General features: G+C 31.8%; 1 protein-coding gene across 6 annotated transcripts in view; it reads right to left on the bottom strand.

Moving 5' to 3' along the window:
• LOC108972431 (fasciclin-2) overlaps positions 1-17,581 on the bottom strand; it is a 245,387-nt gene that overhangs the window by 23,232 nt on the left and 204,574 nt on the right. For all 6 annotated transcript variants that reach the window (XM_018938990.1, XM_018938993.1, XM_018938992.1 and 3 more), the window contains one exon: positions 16,948-17,108. In XM_018938990.1, the coding sequence (XP_018794535.1) occupies positions 16,948-17,108 (161 nt within the window). The remainder of the gene's footprint in view (positions 1-16,947; positions 17,109-17,581) is intronic.

Genomic DNA, 17,581 nt, shown 5'->3' with positions numbered 1-17,581 from the left:
TTTCCTTAAGTTTTAGAATTTTTTTAAATTCATTCGTTTTATTATTTTTTCTAGGAAAGATAATATTTTTCTTAATAAGCGTTAAAGCTTGGTTCGACTTTCGATTAGATTTCAAAAGTGTCGATAAATTTTCAAAAGCTTAGATACATATTTTTTAGGTTTCATTGTGGTTTTATGATTTTGAATTTTTACTAAAACTTCATAAATATTTTTGTAATTTTTTTATTCAGTTTTCTAGCGTTTCGTCAAGTTTTAAAATTTTTTTAGTTAGTTCGTTTTGTTATTGTTTTCAGGAAAGGTAGTACGTTTCTGACTAAAGTTTCAGTTCCATAACACTTAAGAGGACTAATAAATACAAATACAGGTTTTACATAACAAAATGTTATAAAGTTTTGGTAAATTTTGCTAGGTTATTAAGTTTCGATTAGTTTTCAAAAGCTTTGGTAGATTAAAATAACGTTTCGTTGAGTTTTATGAAGTTTTTCCATGATCGTTTTAATTAATTCGCTCAGCTATCTGGAGTTCGGTTAAGTTTTCGGAAATGTGTTTTTAAGTTGCGTTCAGCTTTTTTTAATCGTGTTAGAGATTTCGAACTTGTTGCAAATTTTTTAAATGTTTCGTTAAGTTTTCACGAGTTTCGTTAAGTTTTATAAAGCTTCAAAAATTTGTAAAAGCGAAGCTAGAAAAAGGCAATTTTAAATTGTTTTTTTCTCATTAAATTTTTGCATAATTGGAGCAATTCAAATTCATACCAATTATTGAACAAAATATTTTTTACTAAAATTCATGATATTTTTAGCTCGTTAAGTTTTTAATTACCTTTTTTTGGCATTTGGCTAACTTTTATTAACTATGTTTTACTTAGCTTTTGTATATTGTACATTTATTATTTGAAAAAAAGTTAAATATTTGTCAAAAAAGTCTTTCGGTATTTTCGTTAGTTGGCGCTGAGAGCGGGTATTTCGAGTTTTATTCGTCGCATCGGGTCATGCTATACTTTTTCAGAAAGCTCATTTCACGCGCTGACACGTGTTTGATTGATTGTCGTTTCTTTTAAGTCGTTCGTGAGTTATAGCGTCGCAAACATGGAGCCAAATAAAGAGAAAATACGGCATATTTTACAGTACTACTACGATAAAGACAAAAATGCAGCTCAAGCCGCCAATAGAATTTGTGCAGTTTAGGGACCCGATACAGTTTCCATTTCCACCGCACAAAGATGGTTTCAACGTTTTCGTTCTGGTGTAGAGGTGGTCGAAGATGCGCCTGTCGTCGAAAATTGCGATAAAATCGCTGAATTGGTCGAAAGAGACCGGAATAGTAGCAGCCGTAACATCGGTCAAGAGCTGGGCATGAGTCATCAAAAAAAAAAATGTTATGCACAATTGAAAATTCAATAAAAATACCGCAAATATACCGCAAGGCTTTTTTGACAACCTAATATTAAACTGCTTTCTAGTTGCGTTAAGTTGATGTACCTTTCGTTAGGTTGCATTTATCGTTCATAAAAAATTTGATGTAAGTTTTGTTAAGTTCAATTCATGGTTCATAAAAAAGTCTCGTTGAGTTTCTTTAAGCTTCGTTAAGTAGCATTTATTGCAATTTTAAGTTTTCTAGTTCGTTGATGTAACATTTGTTAAGTTCAATAAAAAGATTTCGTTCAGTTTCTTTAAGATTCGTTAAGTTGCAATTATCGTTCAGATAACATACGACTTGATATTAATTTATGTTTTATTTAAATTTTCATTTAGTTCTTGTGCTCTTCATCATTCCTTCTTACAGTTCTTCGTCAAGTTTCTCTTCTGCAATTTGTAAGTAATTCTGCTAAATTAACTTCTTAGTCTCAGCCTTTTTCACAAAATCTTTTTATTTATACAGGTAACATTTGTTTCAATAATCATCGACGATTACTTAGAATTCTGAAGCCTCCAAACCGTTATCAAAACCTTTTTCGCCATTAAGCAGGCGATACAAAAATAGTTGGCAGGCAAAAAGGCAAAAGTTTTGCTCAAACGAAATTGACTAGTCATTGTGCGAATTTATCTTTTCAATTTGTAAAACTTATACACACTTATTGGGTTTCTATATTACATATTGGAAAATGTGCTCAAACTCTTGCACTCCTTTGATTTCAAAGCTTTTGCTTACGTCTGTGTTTGCGCCTTGCATTTTCACTGCACTTTTTCACTGCACTTGACTTTGTTTTCGGGTTTAGTCGCAATATTTTTTTAGTGTGGGTGGCGTGTTTGGAATTTTTCGAAATTTTTTTTCTGGTACAATAAAATTTCCAATTTGATTTTATCATTGCTGAATCGTACGGATTTCCAAGTGCCGATGCTTTTGCTATTCCGCTCTGTGTGGAGCCACAAGCTGTATGTTTGTTTGCTTGCTTTTTTATTTTTGCTTTCCTGCTTGCTGTCATTTGCTTTTCCGGGCATTTCAATACAAGTTATTGCCCGAAAAAGGGACACTCGATAACAAAATGAAAGTGAGTGTAGGAAACGAGCAAAGTTTTGGCAGCACTGCACCACCATTACAGCAGGAAGTGTGTGTGCAACGTTCCAATTCGTTGCTGGTGAGCTTTTGGCCGTTGAACATTTCTGCATTTAGTTGCTCGCTGATCCATTAAGGCAACCAGCAACAACAATTGGCCAGTGGAAGAAAGTCATAAAAGCACAAATAAATGCATTGATTGCGCACTTTGCTGCCAACTGACCTTTGGCGCAGAAATTGAAGCATACATAGTATGTATAGCATCGAAATATATATTGAGTGTATATACACAGTTATTTATTTGTATATATGCGGTAGTCTCTGCCAGATTCCGCTGTGACCACGCGCGTCGTTTGCGACAAGGCACTTAAATTTGCACCGCAATGTCGCATTTTCTGTTCGTATGTTGCAAGCATTGTTGTTGTGCATGCCGGTAATACCAACTCTGAAAGAGCACCGCAGCCGCAGCTACCACGTTGTTATGCAGGCGCGCTGTTTGCAGTTCCTTTAAGTTTCCATTGTTATTTATGCGTATTGTTGTTGYTGCTATTATTATTGTTTGACTGCTTGTTTGCTATTAGTTTTGTTTGTTTCGGTGCGGTTCGCTGGCAAATGCCTGTAAACGTGTGTGCAGATGTGCTTGCTGCCACGAGTGTCTTGCCGTTGTCATCTTACAGACAAGTGCTGAAGCATACATTAAGGCGCGCGAAGGTTTAAGCGTGTGTTGCACGCTCTTTAAAGGCGTTGTCTACCCGATTCGTGCAATCCGTGCACAATAGCCTAACGCTCTTGCTGTCAAAGCACACGTAAAGCATCATCATCAGCAACAACAAAAACGAAAACGTGGTTGTTGCAATGAGAGGAAGTGTGTGTAGCACTGGAAGTTATTGCCAAGGATATGTGATACTACGCTTATATGCATATCTATACATGTTTGTGTTGATGTTTGTCTTTTAACGTGAACTTTCTTAGCAAACTGTTTCCTTTTGTTGCTGTTTATTGTTGCCTAACGTTCGCAGCGAGTTAGCTTTGGCAAAGCAAATATGATAAATCTTCGCTAGGCAGCTTACGCAGAGTGAGTCAGCAATACTGCAGTACTTTGCAATCGGCGAAGTGCAGCATACGTACTGAAACAGCGTATGTATAACTTTAAAGTTTGGCCTTTAGGTATTTTTGAAAGAAAATACTTAATTTTAAAATTATCAATCATGAAAGCTTTCAGTTTTCTCGAATTTTGAGCTTTAGTATAAACTTTCATTTGAGCTTTCATCAGTACAAAAGTTTAGTGAAAGCTTTTATGCTATGTATAGTATATATGTAATGTCTTGAATCGAAGCAGTTTCCATTTTCAGAATCAGATTGAAGTATTTGCCTGGCATAAAATTTACCGTGATATAGTTTTCATTTGAGCTTTCATTAGAACTGAATTTTGAAAAAAAGCTTTCCCTTTTATAAGAGCCTGAATTCTCAGGTTCAATTGAAATAATATCAGGAAAAAGCTTTAATTAGAACAAAAGCTTAGCAACAGTTTTTACGTTATGTGCTGCTTAAATTTAGATTTAATTTTAAACTTTTATGTGTATTAATATATATCGAGCCAAAGCTTTCATATGAGCTATTATTCCACGTCGTACTTAAATTACAAGTTTTATTTTAAACATTTGCTGGAAACACATCTATTAAATCAGATCTTTGTTGCGTTCTCATTAGAAAAAGGGTTGGCAAAAGTTTATACTCCATTTATAATATTTTAACATTTATATGAATATAAGATCAGTTTTCAGCATTTGCTTGGCACAATATCTATAAAACGCAAACTTTCCTCAGAATTAAAGTTTAGTGAAAGCGGTTATGGTTTTATATCTAGAATTATAATATAGGAGGTTATTAAAGAGATTCTATATGCAACTTCACGAACTTCACTTTGTTTCATTTGTCAAGACATGTTGTCTGCGAAGTCCCACATTCTTTCTTGGCTCGTATGAGTACAATAAGAACCTCTCTAACCCGTTTTAAGCCTCCTTTCAGTCGGAGAATAAACGTTTAGCTTGAGTCAGTTCCTATTTGTGTAGACTTAAGTTCATTCTAATCTGAGAATACCCGCTCTAAACTTCCCCGTAAGTCGCTCTGTCAACTTCTGCTGCATCTGTAAAACTATGCGTATTTTTTTTTTGCTTCTGCTTAGGTATAACTGTATATTTTATATATAAAGACTATTTCTTGTCACCCATTTGCTTTTGTCTCCCTTTTGATTTCAATGTGTATCTCTCACTGACAGTCTCTACGATCAGCCTGTCTCGCTTTTTGCTGGTCTCATCTCTGCCATATTCCGCACTGCTGCTACTTACACATTTTTTCATTCATATATTGTTTCGTTGCATTTTATTTGCATTGCTAATGTATTTTTCCTTCATATAGCTCTAACATATGTATATGCTTTAGATTACATTTTCGAATTGGCATGAAATTTTATTTGCAATTTATTGGCTCTGTGTCATCTATTTGCGAATGTTCTTTACACAAAGCGTCTTGTCGTATCGGCTTTGGCTTTTCGTTATCCCTTCCATTTTTTCTAAGGCTGGATTTCTTACTGCATTCTGCTTACTACTGGCCTATGCCTGCTTATCTCATGCATGCGTGCTCATTGCATTTAGCTGTCTGTATTTTTATTTTCATTGAAAAGTTGTAAATTCAGTTTGTTTGTTATTTGGATTGGTCAATTATCTGACACAAAGTGGAAGGAAGTTTCCTCTTCTGTGCTTTCATGCATTTTGGTATATTTTCTATTTTCCCATATCCGCGTGGACATCTGATGGCCTTTTTTAGTACATGGAGATCAATTTAATGTGATTTATTATCTTGTTGCAATGAAAGCTTATTATTGACAAATTGAATTTCAATTTGCTTACTTGTAGTGAAAAAGCAAGATAGATGCCCAATGTTAATGGGATTTCTAAGAAAAATTGTCATGAATGAACTTGACGTCTTCTGAGAGCTTAATCAAAGACAATTCTTGTGAGGTTTAATCCTTCCTGGATTTTAAAAGAGTTCATTATTATTATTTTGGTTTTTGCTTAGCGTAAACTTTGAGTTCCTCAATAGTGTAAAACAGGTTTTTTTTGTTTATCGGGACCCTCCTGAAAAAGGTGACGAAGTAGCCGGTATTTCGCTTTAAAATGTCACAATCAGAATTTTATATGGAGTTCAATACATATCTCATACAGCGTCAAATTTTTAAAATAAATAACAGATAACAATATCTCAACAACCTCTGACAAAAGCCAAATTTGTCGGTTTTAAAATTATTAGTAATATGACTCAGTAAGGGACTAGTACCAATTTTTTTAAGTGATTCTCTTTTTTAGCCTAGCTTGTATGTGGAACGCGAAGAAAGCTTTCACCACAACTTTTATGCTTGTATATCAAGTAGCTCCGCGCATAGACTGCTGACTCATAGGGACAGCTCTTATATCACCCAAATACATAAAAGCTGTATATATAATATTTAATAAATCAATATTACAGCTGCTAATAGATAAAGTTGTATATTTTCTATATATGAAAATAGCAGAAATTTCGAATAATGTTTACTAATTAGCTGTAATTTTGCACTTTTTCTGTGATGGCGTTCAATTGCGCCTAATTGTAGGCTACATGGTAGGAATACAATATATTTGCAAATTAGGAACGGTGTCTGACCTCATTGTATAATTACTAAATATTAAGTTTACGAATGGTTAAAGATATAATGCTTTCTTTATAATAATGGGTTAAGAGTATTAATATTGGAATAATTGCATTGCATATTCAAAACTCACTTCACGATCTAATACATTGATTACATAACTAATATGCGCCTTTACGCAGGCTAAATAACTTTAATCAGTGGTTATATATTAAGAAATTCCATAAGTTTTTCAATACGCAAGCTATTTTAGATGATTTTATGAAATTATATTTGTTTTCACTTGTAAGTAATGCCTTTAGCAGCAGAATTTATTTCTTTCAATATCACTAAGTTACTATGTAAAAGCAATTACAACAAATTTAAATATATACTATTTCTAATTTACGCAGAAAAGACGTTGAGAGCGAATTTCTACAATTCAACGAATTTAACTTCACTGACATTCACGTGAAAATTGCTTTTATTTTTTTTTTCCAATTTTAAACTCTCTTTCATTCATTTATTGTAAACAAATAGTTTTTCTTTGCATTCTCCTTTCTTTTATGTGCAAAACAAAAGTAATAGAAAATTCAATTAAAATGAACTCAATTAAGTCGCCTTTACTTATTATTTATTTCATTTGCAGTTATCATGTACGAGAAATTCATAATGACAGCACAAAGTTTCAGCAATTTATTAAAATCATTTTTATGACATAAAGGCACTTAAGTGAACAAAGATGTGTTTTATCTTCTACACAAAAACAATATAGAATGCACACACTTAAATGCGAATAAATAGAAAAATATTTTTTTGTGTCATTTACAGTTTTCATTGCTTTTTGAGTTGGCTTGAAACTTGATTTAATTACAAAACAGTACATAAGAAAAGGGGAAGTTGCCATAAAATGAAAATTCCTACCCGTAGCTGCAGTGTGGTGGAATAATGTGTGTATAGTGTTCAAAAACTCATCGTACTCACTCACAACTCATCAACATTATTGAGTCATGATTGAAACATATACATATTTTTTAATTAAGAGTAAATTATATTGAAATAATAACTATACTAGATAAAAATTTTCGAAATAATATTTTGAAAAAACTAAATTTGTGTTGAAATATTAAATATTGTAGATAAAAGTTGGCAAAATGATGTTTTAAAAAGAAGCAATTAAATTTGTCGTCCAACAGTAAACGACGTCGCCAGCTCTTTCAAGGAAAAAGCTTAAATTTTTTTTTAGAGATTTTTGAACTTTTTTAATATAATAAAGAGTTTTCATAAATTAAATAAAAAATTGTTGAAACAGAATTTAGTTTATACAATTAGACCACGCATAGAAGCTAATTAAGGCACTTATTAGAAACAAAGAGGTTAAATTTGTGTAATTAAAACTTATTTGGCAGAGTTTCAGACTCTTTTAAGTTAAAAAAATTCGTGATTATTAAAATAAGTGGGGAAAAAATTGTTTCTTAAATGTAATTAATACAATACATCTTAAAAAAGCTAAGAAAGAGTTGCCATATATTAAAAAAAATTTCGAAAAAACTTTAGTTTATAATTTCACATAGTTGCTAATTAATTTCCATATTGAAACAAAATTGTTTATTTTCATAATTAAAATTTATTTTGCAGATTTTTGCACTTAATAAAGTCAAGAAAGAGTTGCCATATATTTGAACGAAATTTCAAAAACGAAAAATTTATAAAATTAGACGAGCATTCACATAAAAGCTTATTAAGACACTTATTTGAATTAAAAAAGAAATTTTTTTCTCCGAGCTTTCAATAAAAAGCTTATTAAGTCATTTATGGCAAAGAAAAAAATTTGTTATTAAAATTTATCTTGCAGACTTTCGCATTTTAACTGTCAACAACGTTGCCAACTACTTCAAACAAAAAGTTGATTTTTGAAAGTAAACATTTTTTGTGCAGATTTTCGGCCTTTTTAGGTTAAGAAAATGTTGCCATATATTTAAAAGATGTGAAAAAAAGGTCTAGCACAAAAAAACATTTATTTCTACAATAAGATGAGCTTTCACATAAAAAAATGCTTATTGCACATAAAAGTTTGGCATTTGTAATCGTAAATAAATGATTGATTGACAGCTCTATTCAAATGAGTTTTATTTGAAACAGCGTCATTAAATACCGAATAAAATATAAAAAATTATATTGCAGTATATTAACAAAACCAATTGAGCTTTCAAAAGCTGTTTTAAAAGCTTATTGGTACAAAGTTTGTTATCAATGTTTAATTAAAATATGAAATGGTCGAACAAGTTGTTTTACATAATATATATTAAATTGAAGAAAATATTTAACAGTGTTGCCAACATTAAAAATATTATTGCAAAATAGAAATATACTTTATGAAATATGTTGTGTAACTCAGAAAAAAGAGTTAGTATTACATTTTTGAAGCAATTTTTAAGTATTTATTTCAAAGAATTTAGCGCACTTTTTTAAAGAATTTTAATTATTTTTAGAATTATGTATGAGTTTTAATACGCTTTTTTGGTATTTTATGGCCGATACCGTAACTTAATCGGCCAACAAGCAATTATTATTGCACTTTATGGCATCTATACATAGTATACTGAAAATGCTTTGGTACTCAAGTTTTTGATTTGTTTTTTTTTTTCCACTAAATATGAAAATACTTTGGTACTCAAGTTTGTGATTTGTTTTTTTTTCCACTAAAAATGAAAATACTTTGGTACTCAAGTTTATGATTTGTTTTTTTTTTCTACTAAATATGCCCATATTATGTGTGAATGCGTGTCTAAGCCTAACACAATCAGCTTTCATCAAACAATTCATATTTGCAGTATTTTCTCTACGGATGATTCAAGTAAAAACATGTGTGCATATAAATATGAATATGTATGTATATATATACATATAAATGTATATATAGATTATAGTTCTCTATGCAAGTGCAAACCATTTATTTGGCATTTATTTTCCGCAAATTCTTACAATGGCATGCTCCCCTTAGGAGACTGCTAGCACCAAGTTATTTATTTTGTTGTTGGAACTGTTTGTTGTTCTTTAATATGCATAAGTGTGTGCAATTTGGCAAAACTATTTTCCACTTGGATGCGGTAGCAAGTTGGCCGAAAATCTTCGATTCGAAGTAAACGAAAAATTTGCTGAAAATATGCAACAACAACACCGTCATCATGCCACTCTGTATTCACTTAAGTATTTATATTTTCCCATATGGTTTTCAATGTTTGAAAATGAAGTATTTTGGACTAGTTTAAAATCAGTCGTTTCATAACCAGTTACAAAGCAATATAAAATGTGACTAGTTTCGTTTCCCACATGGGTTTTAATGTTTGAAAATAAAATATTGTGGACTAAAGTAGCCGATTTATCATCAGTTAAAAACCGGTGTTAAATGTTACTAGTTAGGTTTTGAACTACTGTGCCATTAACAGAGAAAGTCTCACAGTTAAACTCCGCACTTTAAGCACATTTGAACCACTCGTTGCTAACTTTGAATAAACTGCTACTTTCGTTCACCTATCTGACACTAGATTCACAATACAACTAATATACATACATAAACTGCACCTCAGACTATTTCTCTACAAGTCATGCCTTTATGTTTTTATTGACACTGCAGCAATTGACGAAGCTATTGTTGTTGGTGTTCGAATTCAGCTGCAATTGATACTGTCAACAGGGAAATTCATTCAACTGCGCTGTATAGCTAAGAAAACATATATGTACTCGAACACATAGTATACCGACTAGGGTAAAATAAAAAATATATATTACTATGTCTTCGGTAAAACAATTCTGGAGTTGCAAAAGTTGTTGCCACATGTTTGAATTTAGAAAATATAAGCTGAAAATCGAATTAAAGGTTCCAAATAACGGTAAACAAGTGAACGAATTTAAGCAAATTTAAAATTAATTAAAAAATTAATTATTATGCCACCGAAAATGGTTCAAATCCAACAAAAACCTCTAGCCCCTAGAAACCGAATTTTTGAATATTTGAACCCCAGTACCTACAGTTGACTTTTTATCGAAAATATATTGGTCAAGTTGTCAGATTTGACTAGAAATTTAGAGAGAATCCTTTCCTAATAGCAGTGCGTCTTTAGCATATACTTAATATAAAGATTTTCGATTTCAGGCTGACTTTATACCGCATTTATTTGACAATATAAGAGTTATCTTAGTAAAATTGAGAAAACGTGTTTTTTATAACGGTGAATATTTGTGCTTAGAATGAAAAAAAAAATCGGGGGAAAGCTGGTCCTAGACCTAACTAATGTTAAGTACCTGAAGGTACTTCCTGGTTTTAATCCTTGCCAGTTGCAAGATATGAAATGTTCGGTTATGCCCGAACTTGGCTTATGTTGAAAAAAAAAAAAATAAAAAAAATAAGAAAAAATGAAATTATTTCTAATTTTCATTGATTTCATTTCATTTATCGTCGCTGCCACATGGTTTTAACAAAACATTTTGGGAAAAGTTTGAAAAAAAATAAATAAAAAAATTGTTTGTAATAAAAATGGAATTTCTTTTAGTTTTAACATAGTTGCCACATGTTCGCAAAAAGTTATACTGTGAAAAAATATATGTGTTGTAAAATAAATTTCTAACGTATGAGAAAGGAAATTGTGTCTGAAAAATTTAATCAATTAATTATAGCGTTTAATTTAGAACATGTTTCCTTTCTTTGTTTGCACTTTATTAAGACAAATATATTGCATGTTTTCATAACTCTGGCAACAATATAAAGCAAAAATAAATATTCCTAAAACATATGCATATTAAAGTATTTAGATATACTATATGTATGTACATATGTGTATGTACATATTTATTTAATCTTTTCCATTGAGTTCGCTCTTCGAAATGTTCATTTCGTTTATTTAATTTGGTGGTAGTAAAATAAATAAGTAAATAGCAGTGAAATCTTATTGCAAGCAGCAATTTTCGCCTGCAGCAATGCTGATACTCACGCTATTAAGTCTACTCAAGTACAAGTAGACTGCGAACATAAGGGCACAGCTTTGAAGAAGAGTGCCTGGGAAAATCGTAAAGTGAAGTATTCTACAGTTCTACGATACGTGGCAGTACGCCACACTATGATTTTCTATTTATTTTTACTGGTCAAAGCACTTGCCAAAGTCCTCATGGAAACATGGCTGCACTAGTGGCGGATTGCTGCAGATTCTTTGAATTGCTTGGCGCTTGACGCGCAGTCTAAACAACATTTAATATCGATGCATATTTTCATAATTTTATTATTATTGATTATATACGCCGAAATTTGCTCGAAGCATGATCGCTTGGTATTGGAAATATAATTCTCATATATATTTACATAACAACAAAATTCCAAAATTTCTTTATCGCTACTAACTCAATCGCTTGCGCAAATAATTTCGTTTATATGCGCATATTTGTGTGCGAAATTCTCTGCAAATTTGCAAGTAAGTAAAATTGCTGCAATCGCCATACGAAATTTGGTTTTGTAAACAACATTTTCACAGCAAAAGCTGTTTCTAGCCGATTGCTTTGTATATATTTCCACGCTGCGGTGCGGTATGGCGTATACGCAACATTATACAGAAGGGCTTATTTTCGTATACTTTTCTGTGTTAGCAATTTCCTTCTTGGGCATTATTTAGGCTACACAATTTTGCGTTTGCCGGTAAAATTTTGGAGTGAATATCTTTGGAAATAGTTATTTGTTTTCGCTTAAAGCCAATTCGTGCTGAATGTTATAATATCGGATTAGTTGTCAAATATTTCAGACTGACTTGTAGAAAATTTACTATTTCTTTAATTTAAGCAACTCTTTAAAATTAATATATTTTGCAAGCTCCTTAAAATAATTTCAATAATATTTTTGTTTCTCGAAAAATTTGTAAATATATAAAAAAAACAGTATCCTAAAAAGTCATCGAGGCATTGTATGGATTCGTTAGTATAAAATAAATGATTTTGTCGGCAAACGTTTAAGTACGTAGTTGAAAATTGTCTCTAAATTTGAGATTTTAAGTTAGAGACAATTTTTGGGACTTGAGACGACTTGAGACTTTCCTCTTCTGTGACAGTTACAAAATCTATTACTTTTAATTATTCAGAGATATTTTTACACTTGAATGAAAATAAATAGGTATGTCGATAACAAAATTAAAATTTCAATAAATTAGTCAAAAACATAACTATCAATGAAAATAAAAAATATATGTTGACTTTGTTTCATAATATTTACGTAATTTATGTACTATAATTGATTTATTTTTAACCTTTTCGTGTTTGAGTTGCTTACAAAATATAAAAAACGACAATCCATTAATATCTATGATGATCTCTGTTTGGTATATTCAAAATGGCAGACATGAGTTCTAGAGACTGGTTACAGAATCCCGCTATTGAGTTAATTTTTGGGAAAAGTCAAAGTAAAGGTAAAAAAAGTTTAGTTCTTTTAACCGTGTTTTCATTCGTGCATTTCAGGCTAGTAAAGCGATGTTTTGAAATGAATATTTTGTTTATTTGCAAATTATTTATGATTTCTAAGCTATATGAATGACAAAGCGCCCAGAGCAGGCATTTATTCACTAAATTGACAACTACCATTAGAAAAGATCATGAAACGACTGTGGCGCCAATACAAGGCTGAAAATGGGTACGTTTACATTTCGCAATGCTAATAAAATGAATTTCGAGATATCCGAAATCCGTCTTGTGAAAATTTAGTCTTAGTCTTAGTTAAGAAAGGGTTACCATATATTAAAAAAAATTTCGAAAAAACTTTAGTTTATAATTTCACATAGTTGCTAATTAATTTCCATATTGAGGTAAAATTGTTTGTTTTCATAATTAAAACTTATTTTGCAGTTTTTCGCACTTAATAAAGTCAAGAAAGAGTTGCCATATATTTGAACGAAATTTCAAAAACGAAAAATTTATAAAATTAGACGAGCATTCACATAAAAGCTTATTAAGACACTTATTTGAATTAAAAAAGAAATTTTTTTCTCCGAGCTTTCAATAAAAAGCTTATTAAGTCATTTATGGCAAAGAAAAAAATTTGTTATTAAAATTTATCTTGCAGACTTTCGCATTTTAACTGTCAACAACGTTGCCAACTACTTCAAACAAAAAGTTGATTTTTGAAAGTAAACATTTTTTGTGCAGATTTTCGGCCTTTTTAGGTTAAGAAAATGTTGCCATATATTTAAAAGATGTGAAAAAAAGGTCTAGCACAAAAAAACATTTATTTCTACAATTAGACGAGCTTTCACATAAAAAAATGCTTATTGCACATAAAAGTTTGGCATTTGTAATCGTAAATAAATGATTTATTGACAGCTCTATTCAAATGAGTTTTATTTGAAACAGCGTCATTAAATACCGAATAAAATATAAAAATTATATTGCAGTATATTAACAAAACCAATTGAGCTTTCAAAAGCTGTTTTAAAAGCTTGTTGGTACAAAGTTTGTTATCAATGTTTTGAGGCTACTAACCAAGCTATCCAAATTAACTTAGAATATTATCGGCAACGTCTGTAAAAATACGTGCTATTCTGATTGTTCATTTATTACTTTAAATTTCACCTTGATAAATATAATGGATGTCAGTCTTTTTGGCAGCTGTTTCTTGGTTGGCCATTTCATGATAAACAGACGTACTTCTGAGCAACTCTTGCAAATCATGTAAGTTTATTAATAAAATGTTGATTCGATTGGCACCACTCACGCGTTTTGACTTGTAAAATTTAATTCGTATACGAATTTGAAGCCGAACGATCATAGTCAGTGTGTCACACGTTCCGCGAGTAGGCACAAAATGAGTTGACCATCGATATCGACTTTCACAATGTTTTGTTCTGCGAAGGATCTCACTTTTGGTTGTACCTAGTTAATAAACAAAATTGTTGCATGATAAATCACAAGCTATTGTTGCTACGCGTCACTGTTTGCTGTGTTTTTGGGTACAGGGAATCATTGGTCCATATTTCTTCAAAAATGAGCCATTTTATCGATGACTCTTTCATGCCTGAATTGTAGGATATTGATGTGGACGATTTTTGGTAAAAAAAAAAATGGCGCTATATGCCATACATCCAACGAAAGAATTAATTTATTAAAGGAAAATTTTCTTGGCCATATAGCATGGCCTCCAAGATCGTTGACTTAACACCGTTGGACTATGTTTTGTAGGGTTATGTAAAGTGGCTTGCCTACGCAGATAACACTGATATGATTTACACACTGGGAGAGATATGCGGCGGGTTGTTATTGATATACGCCCACAATAACTAAAAACATCGAAAATTGGGGAACGCGACAGGCATTTTTTGCAACCGTCACATTGCTTTTTTTCTTCTTGAATAACAAATATCTAAAAAACCAAGCTTTATGTACATAGGAGGAAAGGTCATCCTAATTAAAAAAAAATAGATTTCTAAATATTTTATTTATTTATCTATTTTCAATTCGAATGCCAACAAATTTTATTTTTTATTTTTTAATTTTGAACTGATTTAATCTGCTTCACTTTTAATAATTATTTCAAATATCGAATTTGAAATTAATTGTATAAATTGAATATTTATGTTTAATTTCCGAAATTGACACAACGGTTAGTAACGACTTATTTTGTGTTTCGTTGTTTTTGTAATTGTTAATTAAATTTTGAATTTTGGCATAATTGTATTCCATTATACAAAACTGTTGAATAATTTATTTCACGAAATATATTTAGCTATTATATGTTTAAACTAAATTCTATCAAAATTTACAAGAAAAATATTTTCGCTTCACCAATGGCAAGAAAATAAGTAACTTTCACACTTGCCTCTCAAGGCTCTTAGGCAAATTTGTGGTTGCCTTTTTAGGCTTAAAAATACTATTTATTTTCATATTTGCTTAACTGCCTAAATTATCAGGCCGTATTTGGTTAAGAACTTTGCAAATTTCATAGATAACTGCAATCGTACACTTTTACATAAATATTGTTGTAGAATAAATAGCATATAACGCTGCAATGCGCCAGCTATATGCATACACAAGTGTATATTTTAAGCTCTACAAGCATTTATGGCACTAAACGAGACCACAAAAAATCGGTCTATGGTCAAAAAACCAACATTCCGAAATAGAGAAAAAAATAAAATTATTAAAAACTTATGAAATGCAATTTATGAAAACTAAAAATTTGCTAAGTAAAAGTTACTCCAATACACATGTATAAGTGTATGTATGTTTGGCAAGCAGCGTGCAGGCCACACGCCCATTTGCCAACACTTGCAACAACTTGTTTATGACCAGCATAATTGCTGTTAAACACACACGTACGCTTGCAGTTATGCGGAACTTTGCTGCAGCCACGTTTGCCACTCGTTTATAACGGCACATATTGCTTGTGCGCCTAAAAGTCGGCAACAGCGTACACAACTTATTATTGCATTTTCTTGCCGGCAGTTTGCTGGTGTTTTTGTTGAGTATTTTCTTTTGCCAAAATGTCGCTGCACAGTGGGTAATTTCGCATGCTGGCAATTGCATAAAATATGCACGCTCGARTTGCTTGCTTGCTGTAAATGTGCGCACATTTGCAACGCTAGCGTGTGTGTGTGTTTGGCAAAGTGGATTTGTTTGTTTGGCGTGCTGAGCGCATAAAGTGTGTATGTGTTGGTGGTATAGCAATGCAATACCACAATTTGGCAGACAAGCAGAGCAGCCGAGCGCTCGCACGGAACAAAACGCAAAATTTTAAACAGCAATAAAATAAATTTCTAAGGAAAAACTATACACAAAAAATTTTTAGAAATGTTAACTTCGTTTGCAGCGAAGTTTTAATACCTTCCACGACAAAAATGTTTTCATACAAATTTTAATTTCATAATTTATTAATTAATTGTTTGATCGATTAGTTTGTATGCCAGCTGTATGCTATAGTGATCCAATATGGACAATTTTTTCGCAGATTATACCGTTGCCTTAAATATTAATTTCAGTCCAGTTTTCTGAAGATATCTCGTTAAACAAACAAGTTTTTGATACAAGTACTTGATTTTAATTGTTCAGTTTGTATGTCAGCTATATGCTATAGTGTTTTGATCTAGAAACTTTCCATCCATCCGATGCGAAATTTGGTAAATATATTTTCTCAAATAAAAAACTTTTTCATACAAGCACTTTGTTGTAATTGTTCAATTCGTAGGGCAGCCATATGCTATAGCATTTCGATTCAGAAAATTTCCACGGATATTGTTGCTTTGCCACAGACAATAATCCATGCCAAATTTTCTAAAATATTTTTTTTAATTCAAAAAATTCTTCCAAGAATTTATTTTCGATGATACTGCCGTTGGAGTAGCTTATTGGGGAGATAAGCCCATTTCATGTCGATATTTCAAAAATCAAGGGACATCACAGACATGACGGACATGACTAAAATCCCTCAGCTCGCCATGCTGATCATTTACACTATATATACATATACATTTTATACGATCTCCGACGTTTCCTTTCGGTTGTTACAAACTTCGTGGCACATTTAGTTTACCTTGTTCGGGGTATAATAAGCAATAACAAACTTTAGCAGCAAAACAAGCCGAAATTGGCGTTAGCTTGTAGTGGCAAGTTGAACTGTGGCGCGCTATAACCGTTATGCAGCACTTAAGTGCGCGCTTAAGTGCACCACTTGGGTTGAGCGCCAGCAGCATAGCGACGCCAGCACATACGCGTCGCTGACAAAAAGTTAGCAATCGTAATAGCGAAATAGTTAAATAGAAACTTACCATAAGTTTTAATTATAACGCTCGTATTCATTAATTCCGTATTTGCATAGGAGGCGGTGCAATAATATTTGCCTTCCATTTCGACCGACAGCGAGGTGATCATCAGCGCCAAACTTTCCGACAAAGTTTCCGTATACATCGGTGGCTGATTGCGGCCAGTGCTGTACATATACAGGGTGTGTATATATTAATATGCGCGTGGGTGTGCGGCATGTGTGGCGCGTTTTAAAGCGATATGTTGGCAGGTTTGGCGGTTAGTTGATTAAGTTGGGGCGTGTATTGAAGTACGCGAAGCGTTGATGTCGTTGTACAAAATACAGTTTTATGTGGCGTTAGGTTTGTTGTATTGGTAGACACGTATGGGCACATGAAAATAGAAGAAATAACGCAGAAACACAAATGCATTTAGTAAAATATTGATAAAATGTGCCGTGATAAATACAAATATATATTTTTTTAACAAAAAAAAAAAAAAAAAAAAAAAAAAAAAAACACTAAAAGTCGTTAAATGTAAAAACATGAAAAAATAATTTTGCTGTCAGCGGTGTTGAAGCGCATTATTTCTTGCGCAAATTTGCTTAGTTAACGCAGCTAAATTGCATTAAATTGCCGAAAGCTCTAACTTTTTTCTATG

Source organism: Bactrocera latifrons, unplaced genomic scaffold (genome assembly GCF_001853355.1).
Source record: "Bactrocera latifrons isolate USDA-ARS-PBARC rearing strain unplaced genomic scaffold, ASM185335v1 scaffold_4, whole genome shotgun sequence".
Lineage (NCBI taxonomy): Eukaryota > Metazoa > Arthropoda > Insecta > Diptera > Tephritidae > Bactrocera > Bactrocera latifrons.
This window is presented reverse-complemented; position numbering and strand designations above follow the sequence as displayed.